This window comes from Eumetopias jubatus, unplaced genomic scaffold (assembly GCF_037043125.1).
Source record: "Eumetopias jubatus isolate StellerSeaLion01/CBP00866 unplaced genomic scaffold, mEumJub1_p1.0 scaffold_2, whole genome shotgun sequence".
NCBI lineage: Eukaryota > Metazoa > Chordata > Mammalia > Carnivora > Otariidae > Eumetopias > Eumetopias jubatus.
Genome location: NW_028274808.1, coordinates 50,479,197 through 50,496,435, shown reverse-complemented (window position 1 = coordinate 50,496,435; position 17,239 = coordinate 50,479,197). Strand labels below are relative to the sequence as shown.

The 17,239-nt window shown below is 40.5% G+C and overlaps 1 protein-coding gene across 1 annotated transcript in view; it reads right to left on the bottom strand.

Annotated features, from left to right (window-relative positions):
• Positions 1 to 14,510, bottom strand: part of EXTL3 (exostosin like glycosyltransferase 3) — a 47,916-nt gene extending 33,406 nt beyond the window's left edge. The window contains exons 1-2 of the mRNA XM_028114303.2: positions 14,425 to 14,510; positions 10,203 to 12,831 (exon numbers count right to left, since the gene is read on the bottom strand). Coding sequence (XP_027970104.1) covers positions 10,203 to 12,350 — 2,148 coding nt within the window. The 5' untranslated portion in view covers positions 12,351 to 12,831; positions 14,425 to 14,510. The remainder of the gene's footprint in view (positions 1 to 10,202; positions 12,832 to 14,424) is intronic.
• Positions 14,511 to 17,239: the final 2,729 nt, after the last annotated feature.

Here is a 17,239-nt window from a genome sequence, read left to right as displayed (position 1 = left end):
TGGTCCTTCATTTTACTTTCCTAACATGCCTAGTATTCACTTAATACAGAACTGCAATTCTGCCAGTTCAGGTAAACAAAGCTCCCCCCTCAACTCTAGGAATGAATACACATAGCTTAAAATGAAGAAGAAATAACTGAAAAATCCATTTCTTGAATATTCAATTATAGATCATCAGTTTTGCAGGTTAGACAGCAGAAGGATTACCTACAGCAAAATTAGTAATCCAGGAACATAGCACAAAGCTTTAGTACTCAAAGTGTGAGCCAAAGACCAGCAACAGGGGCCTCGCTGTCCTCCCTAGGACTCTCTTAGAAATGCAGGCCTACCCCAAACCTACCAAGTCAGAACCTGCAAAATCCCCCAGTGATTCCTATTTTGAGAGGGTTGGTAGTGGAAAAAGCAAGTCTTTGGAGTCAATCAGAAAAGCCGGAGTTCAAATTCCAACTCCACCACTTACTTGTGCAAAGGTAAGGGAGCAACCTCTCTGCTAAATGAATACAGCAAGCACCATGTTGTGTACAAAAATGGAACTTGTTTATCAGCCAAACTTGACAATCTTATAAACAACCTAACTCACTTTAAAAACAAGAAGCAACAACAAAAACTAAAATAGTCGTGATCTGATGCCTATGGCATATCCAAAATTTTTATCCAATTTACAAAGTAAATCAAATCAAGAGGACCTGCTTGTTCATTGGAAGACTGAGAACTGAAAATCTAATTCCAAATGTGTTTTAGCCTAGACTTCACATCTTTTTTTTTTTTTTTTTTTTTTAGCAAGGTCATTAAAGTCCATTAAGAGGCAAGTCCATTAAGAACAACTACTATGGGGGCACCTGGGTGGCTCAGATGGTTAAGCGTCTGCCCTTGGCTCAGGTCATGATCCCAGAGTCCTGGGATTGAGCCCCGCGTCCAGCTCCCTAATCAACAGGGAGCCTGCTTCTCCCTCTCCCTCTGCCTCTCCCCGCACTAGTGCGCTCTCTCTCAAATAAATCTTGAAAAAAAAAGAACAACTACTGTGGATTCCAGAAATACAGTGCACATACTACCTCTGCTCATCCTGGCACAACTCCTCTGAGCTGAATGGAAGCAAGATTTTCAGGATAGCCATCAGAATAAAAGAAATAATTTAAGAATTCAGAGAAACACAACATCATGAATTGCAGCAGCTTATTTCTGGTTAGCTCACAAACAACTGTGGTTAATAAGTTTGCTTTCACAATTTAGAGCAGGGATTCTCAACTCTGAGTGATTCTGCCCACCAAGAAACATTTAAAACAATATCTATGGACGTTTGTGGTTGTCACTACTGGTGGTGGAAGGGGGTAAGCTACTCATGTCTAACAAGCAGAGGCCAGGGATGCTGCTAAATCCTACAAAGCACAGGACAAGCTCCCACACAACAAAAAATCATCCAGCCCTAAATGTCTTTTGGGCCACTGTAGAGACACCTGATTTAGAGTCAACAATCAGAAGACGGTACAGCAAACTTCAAAGAATAAATGTAGTTTGTCATTTAAGAACAATCACCTTTTCCCCAAAACCAAAAAGAGATTTCTGCACTTATAAACACTGCACAAACTAAAATTGAGGAGGGGAAAAGAGTAAAAGCTTTCTTCTAACAGTTCTGCTTCAGAGCTATAGTGCTTAATGGCTAGACAAAAGCTCAGGAAACTAACCCTTATCCCTTCTGGCACCAAAATCATAAGGACAAAAAAACTTAAATATTTGTAATGCAGACCTGCATATCAGCATTGCCCTCTAAGAGTTTGAGAAGTGGCAGATCAAACATGAAAGAAATGAGTCATCCAGAGTAGTAAGTCATGTCTAGGAAATATTCCCAACTTTTGTTGACATTGTTTTGTTTTTCAAATTAAAAAACTCTTTCTTCCTCAACACTGGCTATTTTTTCATGCCTTATGATTATACCTTAGAAACCTGTGAACATGAAGACTGACCTTCATGTTCCTGAGTGAATTACTGGTTACGACATTGACCAGAATGTATAGACTACTTCCAGTAGGTGTTCAACAAACATTTTATAAATGAATGAATGAACAAATGACTAGGAAATAAGCCCTAATTTTGCCCTGTCCATTCTATTTTCAGAATATGGAATAAATACTTGCTGAATTTTTATATCAAAACTTTAACATTCCATATACTGAAACCTCCTACTATTTAATCTAGTTTTCTACAGCACAACAATCCATCATCTTACAACTGTCAAGTCAGGAGCAATGCTCAGTAACATTCATTTTTCTTATTTCACATACAATGCTTCCTGGAGATGCTTCACTAGTTCTCCTGTTTACCAACATTCATAAAAGCCTTGACTTTCTCTCACTGAAACTCTCTTCCTATCACAATGGAACACATGGCCTGGAACCCTACCATATGCAAATGTACACAAGTGTATGCATGATCAAACAATAATTAGTAACCTCAGGTAACATTCAAGTTGGTTCTTGAGGAACTGTGGAATTTATGAATGATAAAGAGCTACTATTCTAATAGGATCCTTTCTCCTAGTATGCTAACAAGGCATTTGGCTTCTAAATCCAGACAGAATCAGCAAACCCACATTAAGTAGGAAAGTATGAATTTACATCATAAATATTTAATTAGTTATCATGATAAATTTGATGCCCAATAGTTAGCAAGTATCTCTTAATATGTAAGGGATGGAAATATAAGTAGTCATTGCTATTAACAAGGAACAATAGACTATGTCAACAATTAGTAAGTGATAGTTGCTTAAATGTAGCAGGATGAATTTGGATTCAAACAGAAGAAATACCTAAATATGGAATCTTTTATAAACGAAGCTCATGACTAGCCACAGGCAGGTCTTTGAAGTTGGCAGGCAAGAAAAATTGGGCATGAAGAGATTAAGTGAATTAACCCAAGTCATAAAACAGACCAAGAACAGAGAGCACAAAAAGGTAAAACATACCTGAGAAGAAATAAAATTAGAAAACGTATGTGGAGGGGCTCCTGGGTGGTTCAGTGGGTTAAGTGGTCGGCTCTTGATTTCAACACCAGGTGATAATCTCAGGGTCATGAGATGGAGTCCCCCATCAGGCTCCATGTTGAGCAGGAAGTCTGCTTGAGATTCTCTCCCTCTCCCTACGCCCCTCCCCAGGCTCACACGTACATGTGCACGCACACTCTCTCTCAGAATAAATAAATCTTTAAAAAAAATAGAAAAGAAAATGTATGTAGAAAATATAAAGCCTCATACAAACACATAATGCCACCTACTAAACTCAGCAATTTAAATTCACTTATCATGTTATCCTTTTTTTTTTTTTTTAAGAGAGGGAGAGAGAGAATCCCAAGCAGGCTACACGCCCAGTGCAGAGCCCAATGGTGGGGCTCCATCTCCTCACCCTGAGATCATGACCTGAGCTGAAATCAAGAGTTGGGACACTTAACAAACTGAGCCACCGGGGTGCCCCTTTTTCTCATCTTATAAGATCAAATTTTGCTCAGCCAAAGCCAGCAGTTTCCAGCCTCAATACATACACATGTATAATGCACTTCTGTAATGAATAATTTCTGAAAATGAACCTTATGCCAAGTCATCATACAAGCACTTGGGTAAACAGCATCTAACTTTTGTCCTCCATCCTCCCCTTTCCTCTAACTTAAAAAAGTAACCCATCATAGAGCTCAGGAATCAAGAAAATGAGGTCCAAAAGGAAGCACACAGTCATGTATACCTACCTGTGAGGACCCATGTGAAACAGCCTCAACAGAGAAAGGCCAAGGAGCCTTAAGATATATTGATTTTTCAAGGGACTCATTCAATAAACACCAAGTGGTGGGGACAAAAAGTTAGGAAATGCACAGAAGGAAGAGAAAAGAATAAGAAGGCAACACAGTGAATTGGTTTTCTATTTAACTTTAAATTTGGGTCTAATGCAGTATTAAAAAATAATAAATTTTAGGTTGTAAGTCTGTTATAATTCATATGAGAGAAAAAGTTATACACGATCCCTCTGAAACTATAGGTAAAATAGCAGAGGTTAGGGTTCACCATCAAATGAGAGAATGCATGTCAAGAGCACATCACAGTGCTGGCCCAGCACACGGAAAATGCTCAAAAATTGCTAGCACTTATTAGTACATAAAATTAACACAATCTCTTCCTCTTTTATTTTGTGAATATTATATATATGGGGGAGAGTGAGAGGAGAGAAACTGTGCCTTTTCAAGAAATTTAGATTTAGTAAAAAAAGAAAAATATGCACTGACCATGGTCAGAAGTCCTAAGTTCTAATTTCAATATTAATTTGTTGAGTGACCTAAAGCAATCAAATTCTCAGTCCCAGATTCCTTACTTTGAATTAATAAAAAGATGTGCTCGCTTCGGCAGCGCATATACTAAGACTGAATTAATAAAAAGAGTACATATAGACTAAGAGGGGAAGATTCTACTTAAAGAACTGATTTGTAGCAATTAGGAAATCATTTATGCAACATGATGAAAAAAACAACAACAACAACAAAAAACCCAGATACACCAATACCTAATGAAGTCTACCAGGCTTTCTACAATCTTGGACCTAGAAAAGCTGGACAAGATTTTTCCTATTAGTTGTGCTTCAAAATCACAATTTTAGGAAATTATCATCTGATATATTCAAGTAATATTTTTTAAAGGAGAGTGGGCACAGATAAAGTGTATCAACTTCCTAAGGTATAGCCTTTGGAATTATCTCTACTGTTGCCTGAGGTCTAGCCAGAAGTAAAGCCTTTAACAGCCTGACTGGCAGAGACCCAAGCCTGAATATTAATGACACTGAATTCTCTTCTAGTCTTCCTTCTTTTTCCCTTAGTTGACTACTGGCATGACGACCGACATGACAATAACCACCCTGGCATGACATCAGGCTCCCAAAATAGAATTCTCCTTTTTCAATTCTAATATCAAGGGCTGGGAAGGAGGGAAAAGGGCAGTGAAAAATACTCTCATATCTCTGTATATAGTTTTCATTTGGAAAAATGGGCGTATTCTGGCCTTACCACTTCCACAGAGATCTTGGAGTCTACAAGGGAGGTCTGATATGTTTAAGTCACCCTCTCCACCACTACTGCCCTGGTCCAAGCTGCCAACACCCCTCACCTAGGCTACTGCAATAATAAATAGCCTTTGAACTGTTTATTCTGCTCTTTTCCCCAACACATATCATATTACTCCTCACTCAAAACCCTCTAATTGCATCCTAACATAACCTAGAATAAAATCTCCAATCCTTACCATGGCCTACATGGTCCTACATGTGCTGACTTCCGCTTTCTCCAACCTGCTTTCAAATGCTCTCCTCGATCACTCCACCCCAGATACCCAGGGCATTCTTCCCATGTCCCAAACATGAAAAGCCTCTTGCATTTGCCATTCTCTGTATATTCCTCCAGAATTTACATGGTCCATTCCCTCACCTCACTCAGGCTTCTGCTCACATGTCACCTCTTCAAAGAGGCCTTCCCAGGCACCCTATGTAAAATTGACTCTACCCTTCATGGAGAAGAGAATTAAAAATTAAGAATTGAGGAACTGGCTGCCCACAAGACTGTCTGAGAAATGAGTAAGTATGCAGTGTGAAGATGAGTCGTGTTCTGATTGAGCAAGACCACACTGTTAATTACTGAGACACGTCCTCCTTCATAACAACCCAAGTTTTCAAACTCGAAAAGGACAGATTTTGATGTTCTTATTTCCAGAGAAGGCTCCAAACAAGGCCACCCTATTTATTACTATTTTCCAGAATACAAAGCAGAGTGAGGAAGATGTGTTAACTGGTCAGAATGAAGTAATAACTCAAACCAAAATCTGGGGTGGACTATGTATCAAAAAGAGATTACTTGGAGGTTTCTGCTTTCAGGATGGCTGAAGAAGCTCCTACCAGACCCAAACCTCCTGCAGATGGTAACTATAAACTCTGGACAAAAATACCAAGAAAGCAATTACCTGAAGGCGAGCAGAAGGTGGCAAATTCCAGAGTGGAGCTGAAATTAAGGAAGGAATTACCAACATGAGTAGAATCACTGTTGCTTTTACCCTGACAGTAGGCCAGAGTCAGCACCATGCAGAACAGCTAAACTCACATACAACAACCAAGTCTTTCTAGACTAAAGAACAGTAGGGAAGAGTTTGGGGCAAAAACAGCCCTCGGAAAGAAAGGAGATTACAGAAAAGAGAGAGCCAGATAGAGGGAGCTCCAAGTTCTATGTATAAACTACCCAGTCTCTAGCCCACCTCTAAACCATGTGTGCATGCTTGGTGCTGTCTGTAAGGAGACCAACAAAAGATAAAAGGATTGAACTAACATTTGAGTTGCTGCTCCAGAGACAGAACTTGCAGTCTGAGTCCAACAGAATAAATTACTTGTGAAAACTAAAATATCAGTACTTTTCAGAGAAATAAAACAAAATCCACGGTCTTCACAATATAACATTCAAACTATACAAAACTATGTCATGTACCAAGAACCAGGAAAACATGACCCTCAAGAAAAAGCAAATCAGTTAAAACAAATCCACCAAGTGACCTATATGTTGGAATCAGCAGAAAAAGATGCTAAAGTAGCTATTATAACTATGTACAATAAAGTATACTCAGAATGGAAAAAAGAAAGAGAGAGAGAGGAAATCTCAGCAGAGAAACAGAAACTATTATTTTAAAAACATAGATATTCTGGAACTGGAAAATACAACATTTGCAATTTAAAATTAATTGGATGCGCTTAACTGTAAGATGACACAAAAGTCTGTGAAGTTGATAAATCAAGAGAAATTATCAAAACTGCAGAATAGAAAAAAAAAGGTTAAAAAAATGAACAGATACTGAGAACTGTGGGACAAAATCAAAATGTCTAATATACATATAATGAAGCCCCCAAAGGAGAGGAGAGAAAGAACGGAAAAGAAAAAAATATCTGAATAAGTAATGAAGTAAAAATTTCCCAATATATGATGAAAAACAATTGACAGATTTAAGCAGCTTAGTGAATCCCAGTCAGAACACAAATCAAAGAAAACCATACCAAGGCATATCATACTCAAACTGCTGAAAACCAAATAGAAAGAAAAAGTCTTAAAAGCAGCCAGAGAAAAAGAACATATTCCACATGGGGAAACAAAAATTTGAAAACCACTGACATACCATCAGAAACAAGGGAGACCTAAAACAGTGGAACATCTTTAAGATGCAATGAAAGTGGTCGTACCCAACCCAGTAAGTTTTTGGAAGGACTAGCTTTCAAATCCCTTGGCATAATACTTCTCTCCACTTGACTTCCATTAGATAGTCTTTGTTGTTATGTTCCCAGAGCTAAGGAATCTGATTCAACTGTTTACAAAGCAGGCAAGAGACAGAGCAGTCACCCACCATCACCACATCCGTTCAGCAGCCCCACACCATTCTGAAGAGACAGCTACTTCAACTAAAGGCACTTCCCCTATCTCTCTGGGTAGAGTCCAGTCACCTTGCCCAGGCCCTATCCCATTTGAACTGAAGAGAATTAAAGCATTCAGGGCAAGAGTATCCAAGGATGGTGGCAGTAAAGATCACATTTACTCTAAGCCATTTCCAATGTAGTTTCCCCTTTGTTATCTAAATAATAGACAAGAATGAGGAATTTTAATATACAAATACCAGTAGGCACCCCTAAGAAAACCCCTCTATACTAAAAACCTAGGGCTCAATAGATTTCATAGCCCACAAAATATTTAACATTTATGCATAATGCTTAGATGAGAACTTGAGCACAAGAGAAGCACAAATTGCCCATCATTTTCTGAAATGGTATGTGGGTTCCTGGGTTGATTCAAATATGCTGATTTCAAATCATTTTTCCTGAAGGACTGGAATCTGAGAGATTTCCTGGGAATCACCCTACTGCTCATTTTAGAAAGACCTGTTAATTATAACATAATGGATAGGTAAGTCTGCATCTCAGGTAGCAAAACTACTCCATGAGGCTTACTCTCTCTAAGTCTCAGTTTCCACATATATAAATAGTGCCATTTCATAATAGTGCCATTTCTCCAGAGGGAAGAGAGCTGCCGGTCCCTTCCAGTCTCAATACCTGGTAATGTTGGCTCTATGCCCAAGAGGCCAGCAATTAAACCGCTGCCCAAAAAAACCTGCTTCTCTTAAATAGAAAGCACAGTCAAAATATTTAGAGAATACAGTGAATTCTCCAGCTTGAAACTGTTTTCTCTTTTTCAGAAGAACTAGAAAAAACTGGTATCGCTAATATGAGCAAGCTATTCAGAATGGCCTCCCATTTGGGAAGTTTCTGGCATTTTCCAACTAGGCATTGTATTATTGCAATGAGCTGCCCAGTAATCAAAGAGGACTACTTATTTCCCACCAGAGTTAAAAGAAAGGATTAGTTCTGGTAAGTTCTCCAACAAATTTCAGTCATTGTTAACAAGGTGGCGTTGGCTTCTCTACATCCCTACCAAATTCAAAGAAAACTCAGGAAAAATGGAAAACAAAGGCTGCTTTATTATTCTATTTGAGCAGCATCCACCTTTCACAGAACAAATGTTTTTTTTTCTTTTAATTTCAGTGACATTTAAAAAGTTGTAACAGAGAAAGAAAAAAGTGAAATTTCTTTGGAAAGAAATCTATATAAAGAAATCTTCCCATTCACAATACTTTTCTTAATATACAAGATAAATTCTGGGATCAAAAGTTTTTAGAACCGTACATAGTCTGAAGAGGCTCGGATTATAAATTCACTTAAAAAAAAAAAAGACTAGCAGCGATAGAAAGAAAATTTAAAACAAACAGTTATATAGGAGAAGGTAAGCAGTAACAGTTATGAAACAAAGGGAAATTATGCAGAGGATAGAAGAAGGGAGTCAAAGTTGTCCATAACACAGGCGGCATATCCATACCGCCTTCCATCTTCTTGGACATGAAGGGATAAGTAGGAATCAAATGATTATTGGGTACCTTTCTAGATTCCTTACTTGTATTATTTTATTTTCCTCTCTAATCCTTAAGTCAAAAAAGTTAATTAACTCATCAAAGATCACAAAATTGACTACTTAATCCCAGATCTTTATTACTCCCAAACTCATACTGCCCTATTATGCCATGCTGCTGCCCAGAAAATATTTCACACGAATCAGTTTCTTGCTGATATAATTTTAAAAACCAGTCTAGCATAAACATTCCCCTTCTAAACGGATTCTTCCTAAAAAAATACACTAATTTTCCTAAGCAAGCTTCTAGCAATACAGGGCCCATCGGAACTTCTGCCTGTCTTTGCTACCTTTTTCTGGAAAGCATCTATGCCACAGGGTAACTAGTGGCAGTTTGTTTGCTTACAACTTGCTCTAAGGCCTCACATTTAAGATAAATGGGTCATCTTCTAGATTGCCAAATTTATGCCAGAAGGTGGAGAAACAAAGTCCTCAGAACTAAAGCCCTATCCTGCATAATTGACTATTATTTTTCCTGTAAAATATGGCATCCAAATCATGACAGATAAGACAAGGTAAAGAATGAGAAAGAACCCGTGAGAGACTATAGAAAAGGTTCAGGATCTCCAACTCCCAAATATTTCAAACCCCAACTCCAATCTTCCAAAAAACCTCTACAATATCCTGATAAAGAAACGGATCTTCTTGCTAAATCTGGGAGGTGACTGAAACTGGAATCAGACACACTAAAGCTCAGCTCGTCCATGATTTGTCATGATTATGACCTTGGGTAAAAGAGTTAACCTAAGTCTCAGTTTCCACAGATATAAAGTGAAGAAACCATAATAATGATGTAAGTTCTATAAATCCTAAATTACACTGCCTGGGTCATTTGCACTTCCTAAGTATTAGCTTTGTCATCATCATTCTCATCAACATCTTTGTTATGACATGGAAGACATCAACAGGGCAACCAAGGGGCTTTTGTAAACCTTCATGGAGCCAATACTGATTTCAGTTTTGGTGAGTCTTAGCAGATTTAGGAAGTGAGTAGCAGAGATGGAACTGGCAAGGCCTGAAAAGACCGAAAAAGAAGCAAGGAGAAATTCCACGGGGAAAGGAAATCTGTATAGTTAAAAAAAAAAAAAAAAAAAAAAATTATCTCTACAAAGATACACATATATATTTGGAAAAGGGATTACGAGTGAAATGCTATCTCATGCAGTAAAACAAACTGCTCATTTTTCTATTACCATGATGGGGACGCCAATGTCAGGCCACAGAAGGTCCTCCGACGGTAGCTTGGGAGAATTCCATACCACCACTACCTTGTTCAGGTAAGGGAGGCCATTCAGTCTCTCTAGAGAGTTCATAAGCACTTCCTCCCGCTCATAGGTCAACATCACCACTGTGAACTGCTCTCGTGGAACATTGCCTCCAAGTGCTGCCTGAAACTCCTTGCCAGAACCCCCAGCTCCACCCCCAATAGGCCGAAATCCAGTCCCTGAGCCCAAGAATTTGGCCTCTGAGGGCAACACAGGGTCAAAGGGTGTGTGGGGGAACAGATGGAAAGGCCCCGGAGCAGAGTTCCAGCTGCGGTAAAAATCAGTGACAGTCAAAGTAAAGTTGCGGAGGTATTTGGGTGAGGCATAAGGCGGCTCCGTCTCCACTGGCCCCAAGTCCAGGTCCCCATTGTCGGCCATGTTAGGGTCAGTTCCAGCCGCCTTGCCTGACCGATGGGGGATCTCAGCTGCTGCCTCTTCCCGGATGGGAGCAGCTGGGATCTGTATGCGAGTCCTAATCATAGCCAGCACGGTATTAAAAATACTGTCAGTGGTTGAGAAGTAAGTCTCCCAGAGAAAGCGGCCTTGCCGCCGCATAGCCAGCAGATCACTATCTGAGAGGCTTCGTAACAGAAAATGAACCTCCGTAACACGCGGCTTGGGCACCACCAGGGCTGCCTCATTCCACTGCAGCATGTCCTGGTAAGGAAGCTGTACTTGCTCCCCTAGCACAACTGGGACAGCACCAACTTCCAGGGCTTCAAAGAGCCGTGTTGCACACCCAGATGAAATAACCAAGTGAGGGTCCCCAGGAGTGATAATGAGAGCGAAGGTGGAAAGCTTCAGTAATTCCAAGCGGTCCTCACGCTCACCACACAGTGCCCACTCTGTAGGCAGACTGGGTTTAGGCTGGTTTTTGCAGGTAAATTCTACCAGGACCTGATCTAGCCTGCTGTCCTGCACAGCCTTTAAGGTGGCAATGATACGATCATCATAGTCGGCTGGAGGGTCACCTTCCATTTCTTCTTCAAAGGAGCGGGCCTCCTGAAGGCTGGATCTCAGTGATTCAATCTTCTCACCCTGGAAGGTGAAAAGATATTTCCGCTTAACTGGCACCTGTGGTGGGATTTCCATGAAGTTGGGCTCCGACATGGCATGCACTAGTGGCGATACTACCAAGTCAAAGCCAGGTCTGTACTGGGAAGCATAGAAAGTAGACTGAGCCACCATGGCACGGCCTGTGCTGACATTATATAGTAAGTTCTGTGTATCTGACTTCCGTGACAGATTGATGATGACATGGTTGTGTCCATCTGTCCGCCAATGTGGTAAAGAAGAGAGCTGCTTCTCAAGTTCGGCAGGCCGAAGCACTACTGGCTCTTGTATTTCTCCCACTAGTATCACATAAAGGCAGGCAATGTCTGCATTTTCTGTAACATACACGTTGGCTCGTGCTGTAGCCTGAAAAGCCTGCTTGACCAAGGGATCCAGATAGCTGCCAAAGGCAAACTGGTCACTGTCATATACATAGACTGGAAAACCGGAGGTGAGAGGACAGCGAGAATAATCGAAACAATTGTGTAGCCGGCATCCCCGTATGACCTTTGGGGGAGGAAGACCAGCATCATCCTTCTCTGGAAGCAATCGGATAGGCAGAGAAAGTTTGGGCTGATTTTGCGCCATCAGCTCTTTATAAGAGTGCTCAGTCTGGCTAATAACATTCTTGAGCTGAAGCAGGTCCTGCTTGGCATTCTCAATACTCTTCTTACAGGCTTCAATCTTCAGATTCAGCTTGGCAATTTCACTGTTCAGCTCTTGCCGCTTGGCTTCCAGCTGCAAGAGCTCCTCACTTACAGACTCACGAATCCGGCAAAGATCCAGCACGTGCTTTACCTCACATAGTTCATTACCAGCCCTTGGGCCAAAAATCCGCTTGCCTGCCTCATCAGCCTCATCCAGAGTGGTGAGATAATAGTGAGCAATCAGAGGGAAGAACACCAGAATAATGAAGAGCGTAAAGCTGAGCCATGTGAGTCGGATCCGGTTGGACCACCGTAACATACAGGTTTGACCTCCATTCCCCACTCCCCCATTCCGCAACATGGTATAGCCCGTCATGAGTTCCTGTGTGGCTTTTGCCCCCTCTAATCACGTTGGGTCACTCGCCATAACCGTGAGTTTCTATTAGACAAACTCAATCTCTTTTCAGTCACACCTTTCTGTTAAGAGTTAGTGTGCTTCCTGCACAAGGCACGGAATAAAATGGAAATTTCATTTTCCTCAGCTGTAATTGAAATGGTCTCTGACCTTATTCCAGCAGATTTTAAGTTCTGGTTGCTGACCAATGGACATGTCCTTACTCTTTATCGAATGGTAAAAGATACCACACTGTTGATGAGATGAAAAGGAGAAGGTCTCTGATGATGAAACCCAGGAAAAATAACCTGAAATCAGACAGACTTTTTCAACTGCCATAGCTCTTGTTCCTTGGCTTTGCTGACCAACAAATACGCATAGTTACTATTCACAGTTATAAAGTAGCTGGTTAGAACAGAAAGAAATGCCAGCCTCTTATCGATGTCATTGTCAACAATCAGGCCTGCAAAAGAAAGAGAACCATGTCAGTCTTGAAAAGATTATGTCCAACAACCCGCCCTCCCTCAGTTTCTAGAAAATGCTTCTAACTTAAAAGGTAAAGGAACAGCTGGAACACTGGGTGTGTGTCTCACAGAACGATTTTAAGTTCAGCTCACGTTGCATTCGGTATGGATATTTTCCTTGTGGTTAATTAGAAATGGATAAGGATAAGTGTCTGAAAATAGCTTTAGATTTTACACACACAGACATACATACCCCTTCCTCCTATTTAACTGGATATAGAGCAGAATTAGAGCCTATAAAATGAAGATCAACTATATTCAACAGAGTGCAAAGATGTCTGCAACAATTTTTATTCAAGACTAAGGCAGCATCTTTAGATGGAGAGAAACACCATCCTATCCAGCCTTGATAGCCAGGTTTATTCCTAAGATGAGTCTCCTTTTGAATTACTTAAAAAAAAAAAAAAAAAAAGGCTCTGAGAAGTTCAATGTTTAATATTCAGAGTTGAAACGAATTGAAGAGAACTCTTTTGATCTTTACCCAGTAGTAGGTGCATTAATCCAGAGACAAAATGTATTTCCCAGCTTGCTTCTCATTTATCTTCTGCTAACAGACATCATGTGCTCCTTCTTAAAATATAAATAGTAACTTGGTCTTTTAGAAAGACTTCTATACTTAGAAATGAGGGCTATTATTTCTTCTCCTTTGGAGACAGATTTGCTATCAAACCTTATACCTCAGTTTCCTAATCTCCCAAAATGGACAGAAGTGTACTGAGACAGAAACAATATATTGTGTTGCTATGACAAGAAAGGGCAAAAGATGCGAGGGTACTTTCAGCTAATAAATCTTGAAACAACATTCCCACTCCTGTTCATTTACCAAACTTTACTATCAGCGGCTACAAAAGCTTTTCACTTGCTTTCATCCCAAACTCAACATATGCAGAACTGAATTCCTAATATTCTGTGCCAAAGAATATTCCCAATTTCTTTCATTCACTTCCTCCAAAAAGTATTTACCATACTCTTAACATGCCTAAGACATGTTCAGTGTAACTGTGGAAGAAGCTAGAACGCAAAATAATCTTTGACCTTGTGCAACCTCCTTTAACCTAAGATATAAGATATTTGTGAACAGCAGGGATACTGCTACAAGGTAGTATAATGTATGTAGCCCATCAACAGGTCTCATTTCACAAACTTCTCTCTAGCTTCTATGTTTGGTAGAGATGTAAAATTACTAAAGTTTGGATACAATCTTCTCTCCTTTAAATAAAAAATGTTGCCAATATTAATAAAAGGCTTGAGTAAGCAGAACAAGAGATAAGGACGACAGAAAACAAAAACTACTGATCACAAAAAAGCTTAAATTTGATGGATCAAACCTTGGATAAACAGCTAAGCAAATATCGCAGAGAACGTAAGTCAGTATTTCTAAAGCATTATCCTTCTAATTCAAATGTTAAAAATCTGTTTCCAAAAGAGTACTCTCTGTACCTTACAATCAAATTATAACAAAGAAAGAAGGAAGTGGAGAAAATAAAGGAATGCATAATCAAGGAAGTTCAGTTGATTCATTCCCTCCTTACCATATGTTTCTGGATCCTTCCTTTTTCTAACTCGTGCAGCATTTTACTTCAGTATAATAATTTCTTGAAATAGTGAACTCCAGGTCCAGGGTTTGCTCTCCTGATAGAAAACAGAAAGGTGACATGCTATTAGAAAAATACTCAATAACTCAATACTGGGGCGCCTGGGTGGCTCAGTCAGTTAAGTGTCTGCCTTCGGCTCAGGTCATGATCCCGGGGTCCTGGGATGGAGCCCTGCGTTGGGCTCTCTGCTCAGTGGAGTGCCTGCTTCTCCCTCACCCTCTGCCTACTTGTGCTCTCTCTCTGTCAGATATATAAATAAAATCTTTAAAAAAAGAAATGAAAAATACTCAATACTAAAGGTGCTTACTGAAGGGGGAAGATGCCGGAGGAGTAAGAGAACCCTAGGCTTGCCTCATGGTCCTATGAACACAACTAGATAACTGCCAAATCATCCCAATAACCCAGAAATTGACCTGAAGACTGGCAAAACAAACTCCACAACTAAAGGTAGAAAAGAAACCACACAAAGAAGGTATGAAGTGCAGAGACGCAGTCTGGGAGAGAAATGGATCCTGGTCACTGCAGTGGGCAGGGAGCCACTGTGGCAAAGAAGGGCAAGAGACAGACTAGCACCCACATGTGGAAGACAAATTCCTGTAGCAATGGCTTGGAAAGCAAGAGGGGCCAAATTTGATGAGTTCTTGCAAACAGTGGGGCTTAAAGCCTGGAGTTTTAAAAGTCCGCGAGCTTGGCTCAGGGAGAGCCTAGTGGGCATTGGGACTATTCTTGGAGAGAAGGCAGGGCAAACAGCCCATGGACATATAGTGTGGAAACACCAATCTCAAGAGCGCCTGGGGCACACAGCAGGGAAGTTGTTTGCTCATCCAAATGGCAGTGTTTGCAGAGAGATCTGTCCAGGAATGAAGGAACTGCCCTGCACCACCACCCCTGCCCCCGCCACTCAGCATGAGCACAGGGTCACCTACAGAACCAGCACACCCCTCCCTGCCTAACTTGCTTACACCAAGTCATACAGCCCCCGGTGAGCTCCAGTGGAACTGTCCTTCCCAATCAGGCTTGCCTCAATCCCAGCATATTGGGCCCCCTACCCCTAAAGACTGGCACAACCTCCTGCCCACAACACATCTCCTGACCTGGGAGTTTTGCAGGGCCTCCGTTCAGGCAACAAGTAGCAACAGGTCTCATTTCACAAGCCAACCAGAGCACATTTAGTAAAATCTTGTCACATTCAGGCCAGGGACCAAACATTGCTCACAACAGGCAAAGACAGCCTCTGCAGATGACTGGCCTGAAGGATAAAGTAACCAGAACACAATAGCAGGGCGCAGGCAGCACACAATGGAGACACTACGTGAAGTGCTAGGCAACAAGGGACACTGCACTACAGGGCAGTACTAGACCTCTTCTTCCTAAGGCCATTACTCTCAAGAACAGGAGGCATAACTGACCTTCCGAACACAGAGAAACAGGCACAGAGACTTAGAAAAAAATGAGATGACAGAGGTTATGTGTCCTAGAGGAAAGAGCAGGACAAGGCCACAGCCAGAGATATAAGTGAAACAGATATAAGTAACATGTCTGATAGAGAATTTAAAGTAATGATCATAAAAATACTCGCTGGACTTGAGAAAAGAGTGGAAAGCATTAACAGGACGATTAACACAGAGTTAAGGAATAGCATAGCAGAAATAAAGGGCTCAATAAACGAAATAAGAAGCATACTTGATGGAATGAACAGCAGGCTGGAAGAAGCAAAGGAACAAACTAACAAAATAGAAGGCAGAATAATGGAAAGTAATCAAGCTGAACAAAAGAGAGAAAAAAGAACTATGCCAAACGAGAATAGATTTAGGGAACTTAGTGACTCCATCAAATATAATCACATTTGTATCATAGGGGTCCCAGAAGAAGGAGAGAAAAGGGGGCAGAAAATTTATTTGAAGAAATAAGAGCTGAAAACTTCCCTAATCTGGAGAAGGAAAGATATCCAGATCCAGGAAGTACAGAGAACCATGAACAAAATAACAGAATCGACAGCAAGAGATACTGTAATTAAAATGGCAAAATGTAGTGATAAAAAATTTTTTAAACAGCAAGGCAAAAGAAGACAGTAACAGAAGGGAAGCCCCATAAGGCTTCATTGGATTTGTCAGCAGAAACTGTGAAAGCCATGGGAGTGGCATGATATATTCTAAGTACTAAATGGGAAAAATCTCCAGCCAAGAATACTCTATCCAGCCAAGAATATTCTATCCAGCAGAGCTATCATTCAGAATAGAAGGGGAGATAAAGAGTTTCTCAGACAAACAAAAACTAAAGGAGTTCATGACCACTAAACTAGCCCTGTTAGAAATATTAAAGAGGATTCTCTGAGTGGAAAGGAAAGACCAAAAGTGGCAGTTTTTTAAAAGTAGGAAACACAAAAGCAGTAAAAAAAATGATTTCTGTAAAAATTCAGTTAAGGAACTCACAAAATAAAAGGATGCAAAGTATGACACCATATACCTAAAATGTGGGGAGGAGAGGAGTAAAGAATGGTTCAAACTTAAATGACCACCAACTTAATGTAGACTGACATATGCACAAGATGTTATATATAAACCAAATGGTAAGGACGCCTGGGTGGCTCAGTTGGTAAAGCATCTGCCTTCGGCTCAGGTCATGATCCCAGGGTCTTGAGATCAAGTGCCGCACAGGGTTCCCTGCTCAGTGGAGAGCATGCTTCTCCCTCTGCCTGCTCTTTGTGTTCTAACAAATAAATAAATAAAAATCTTTTAAAAGTCAATAAGTA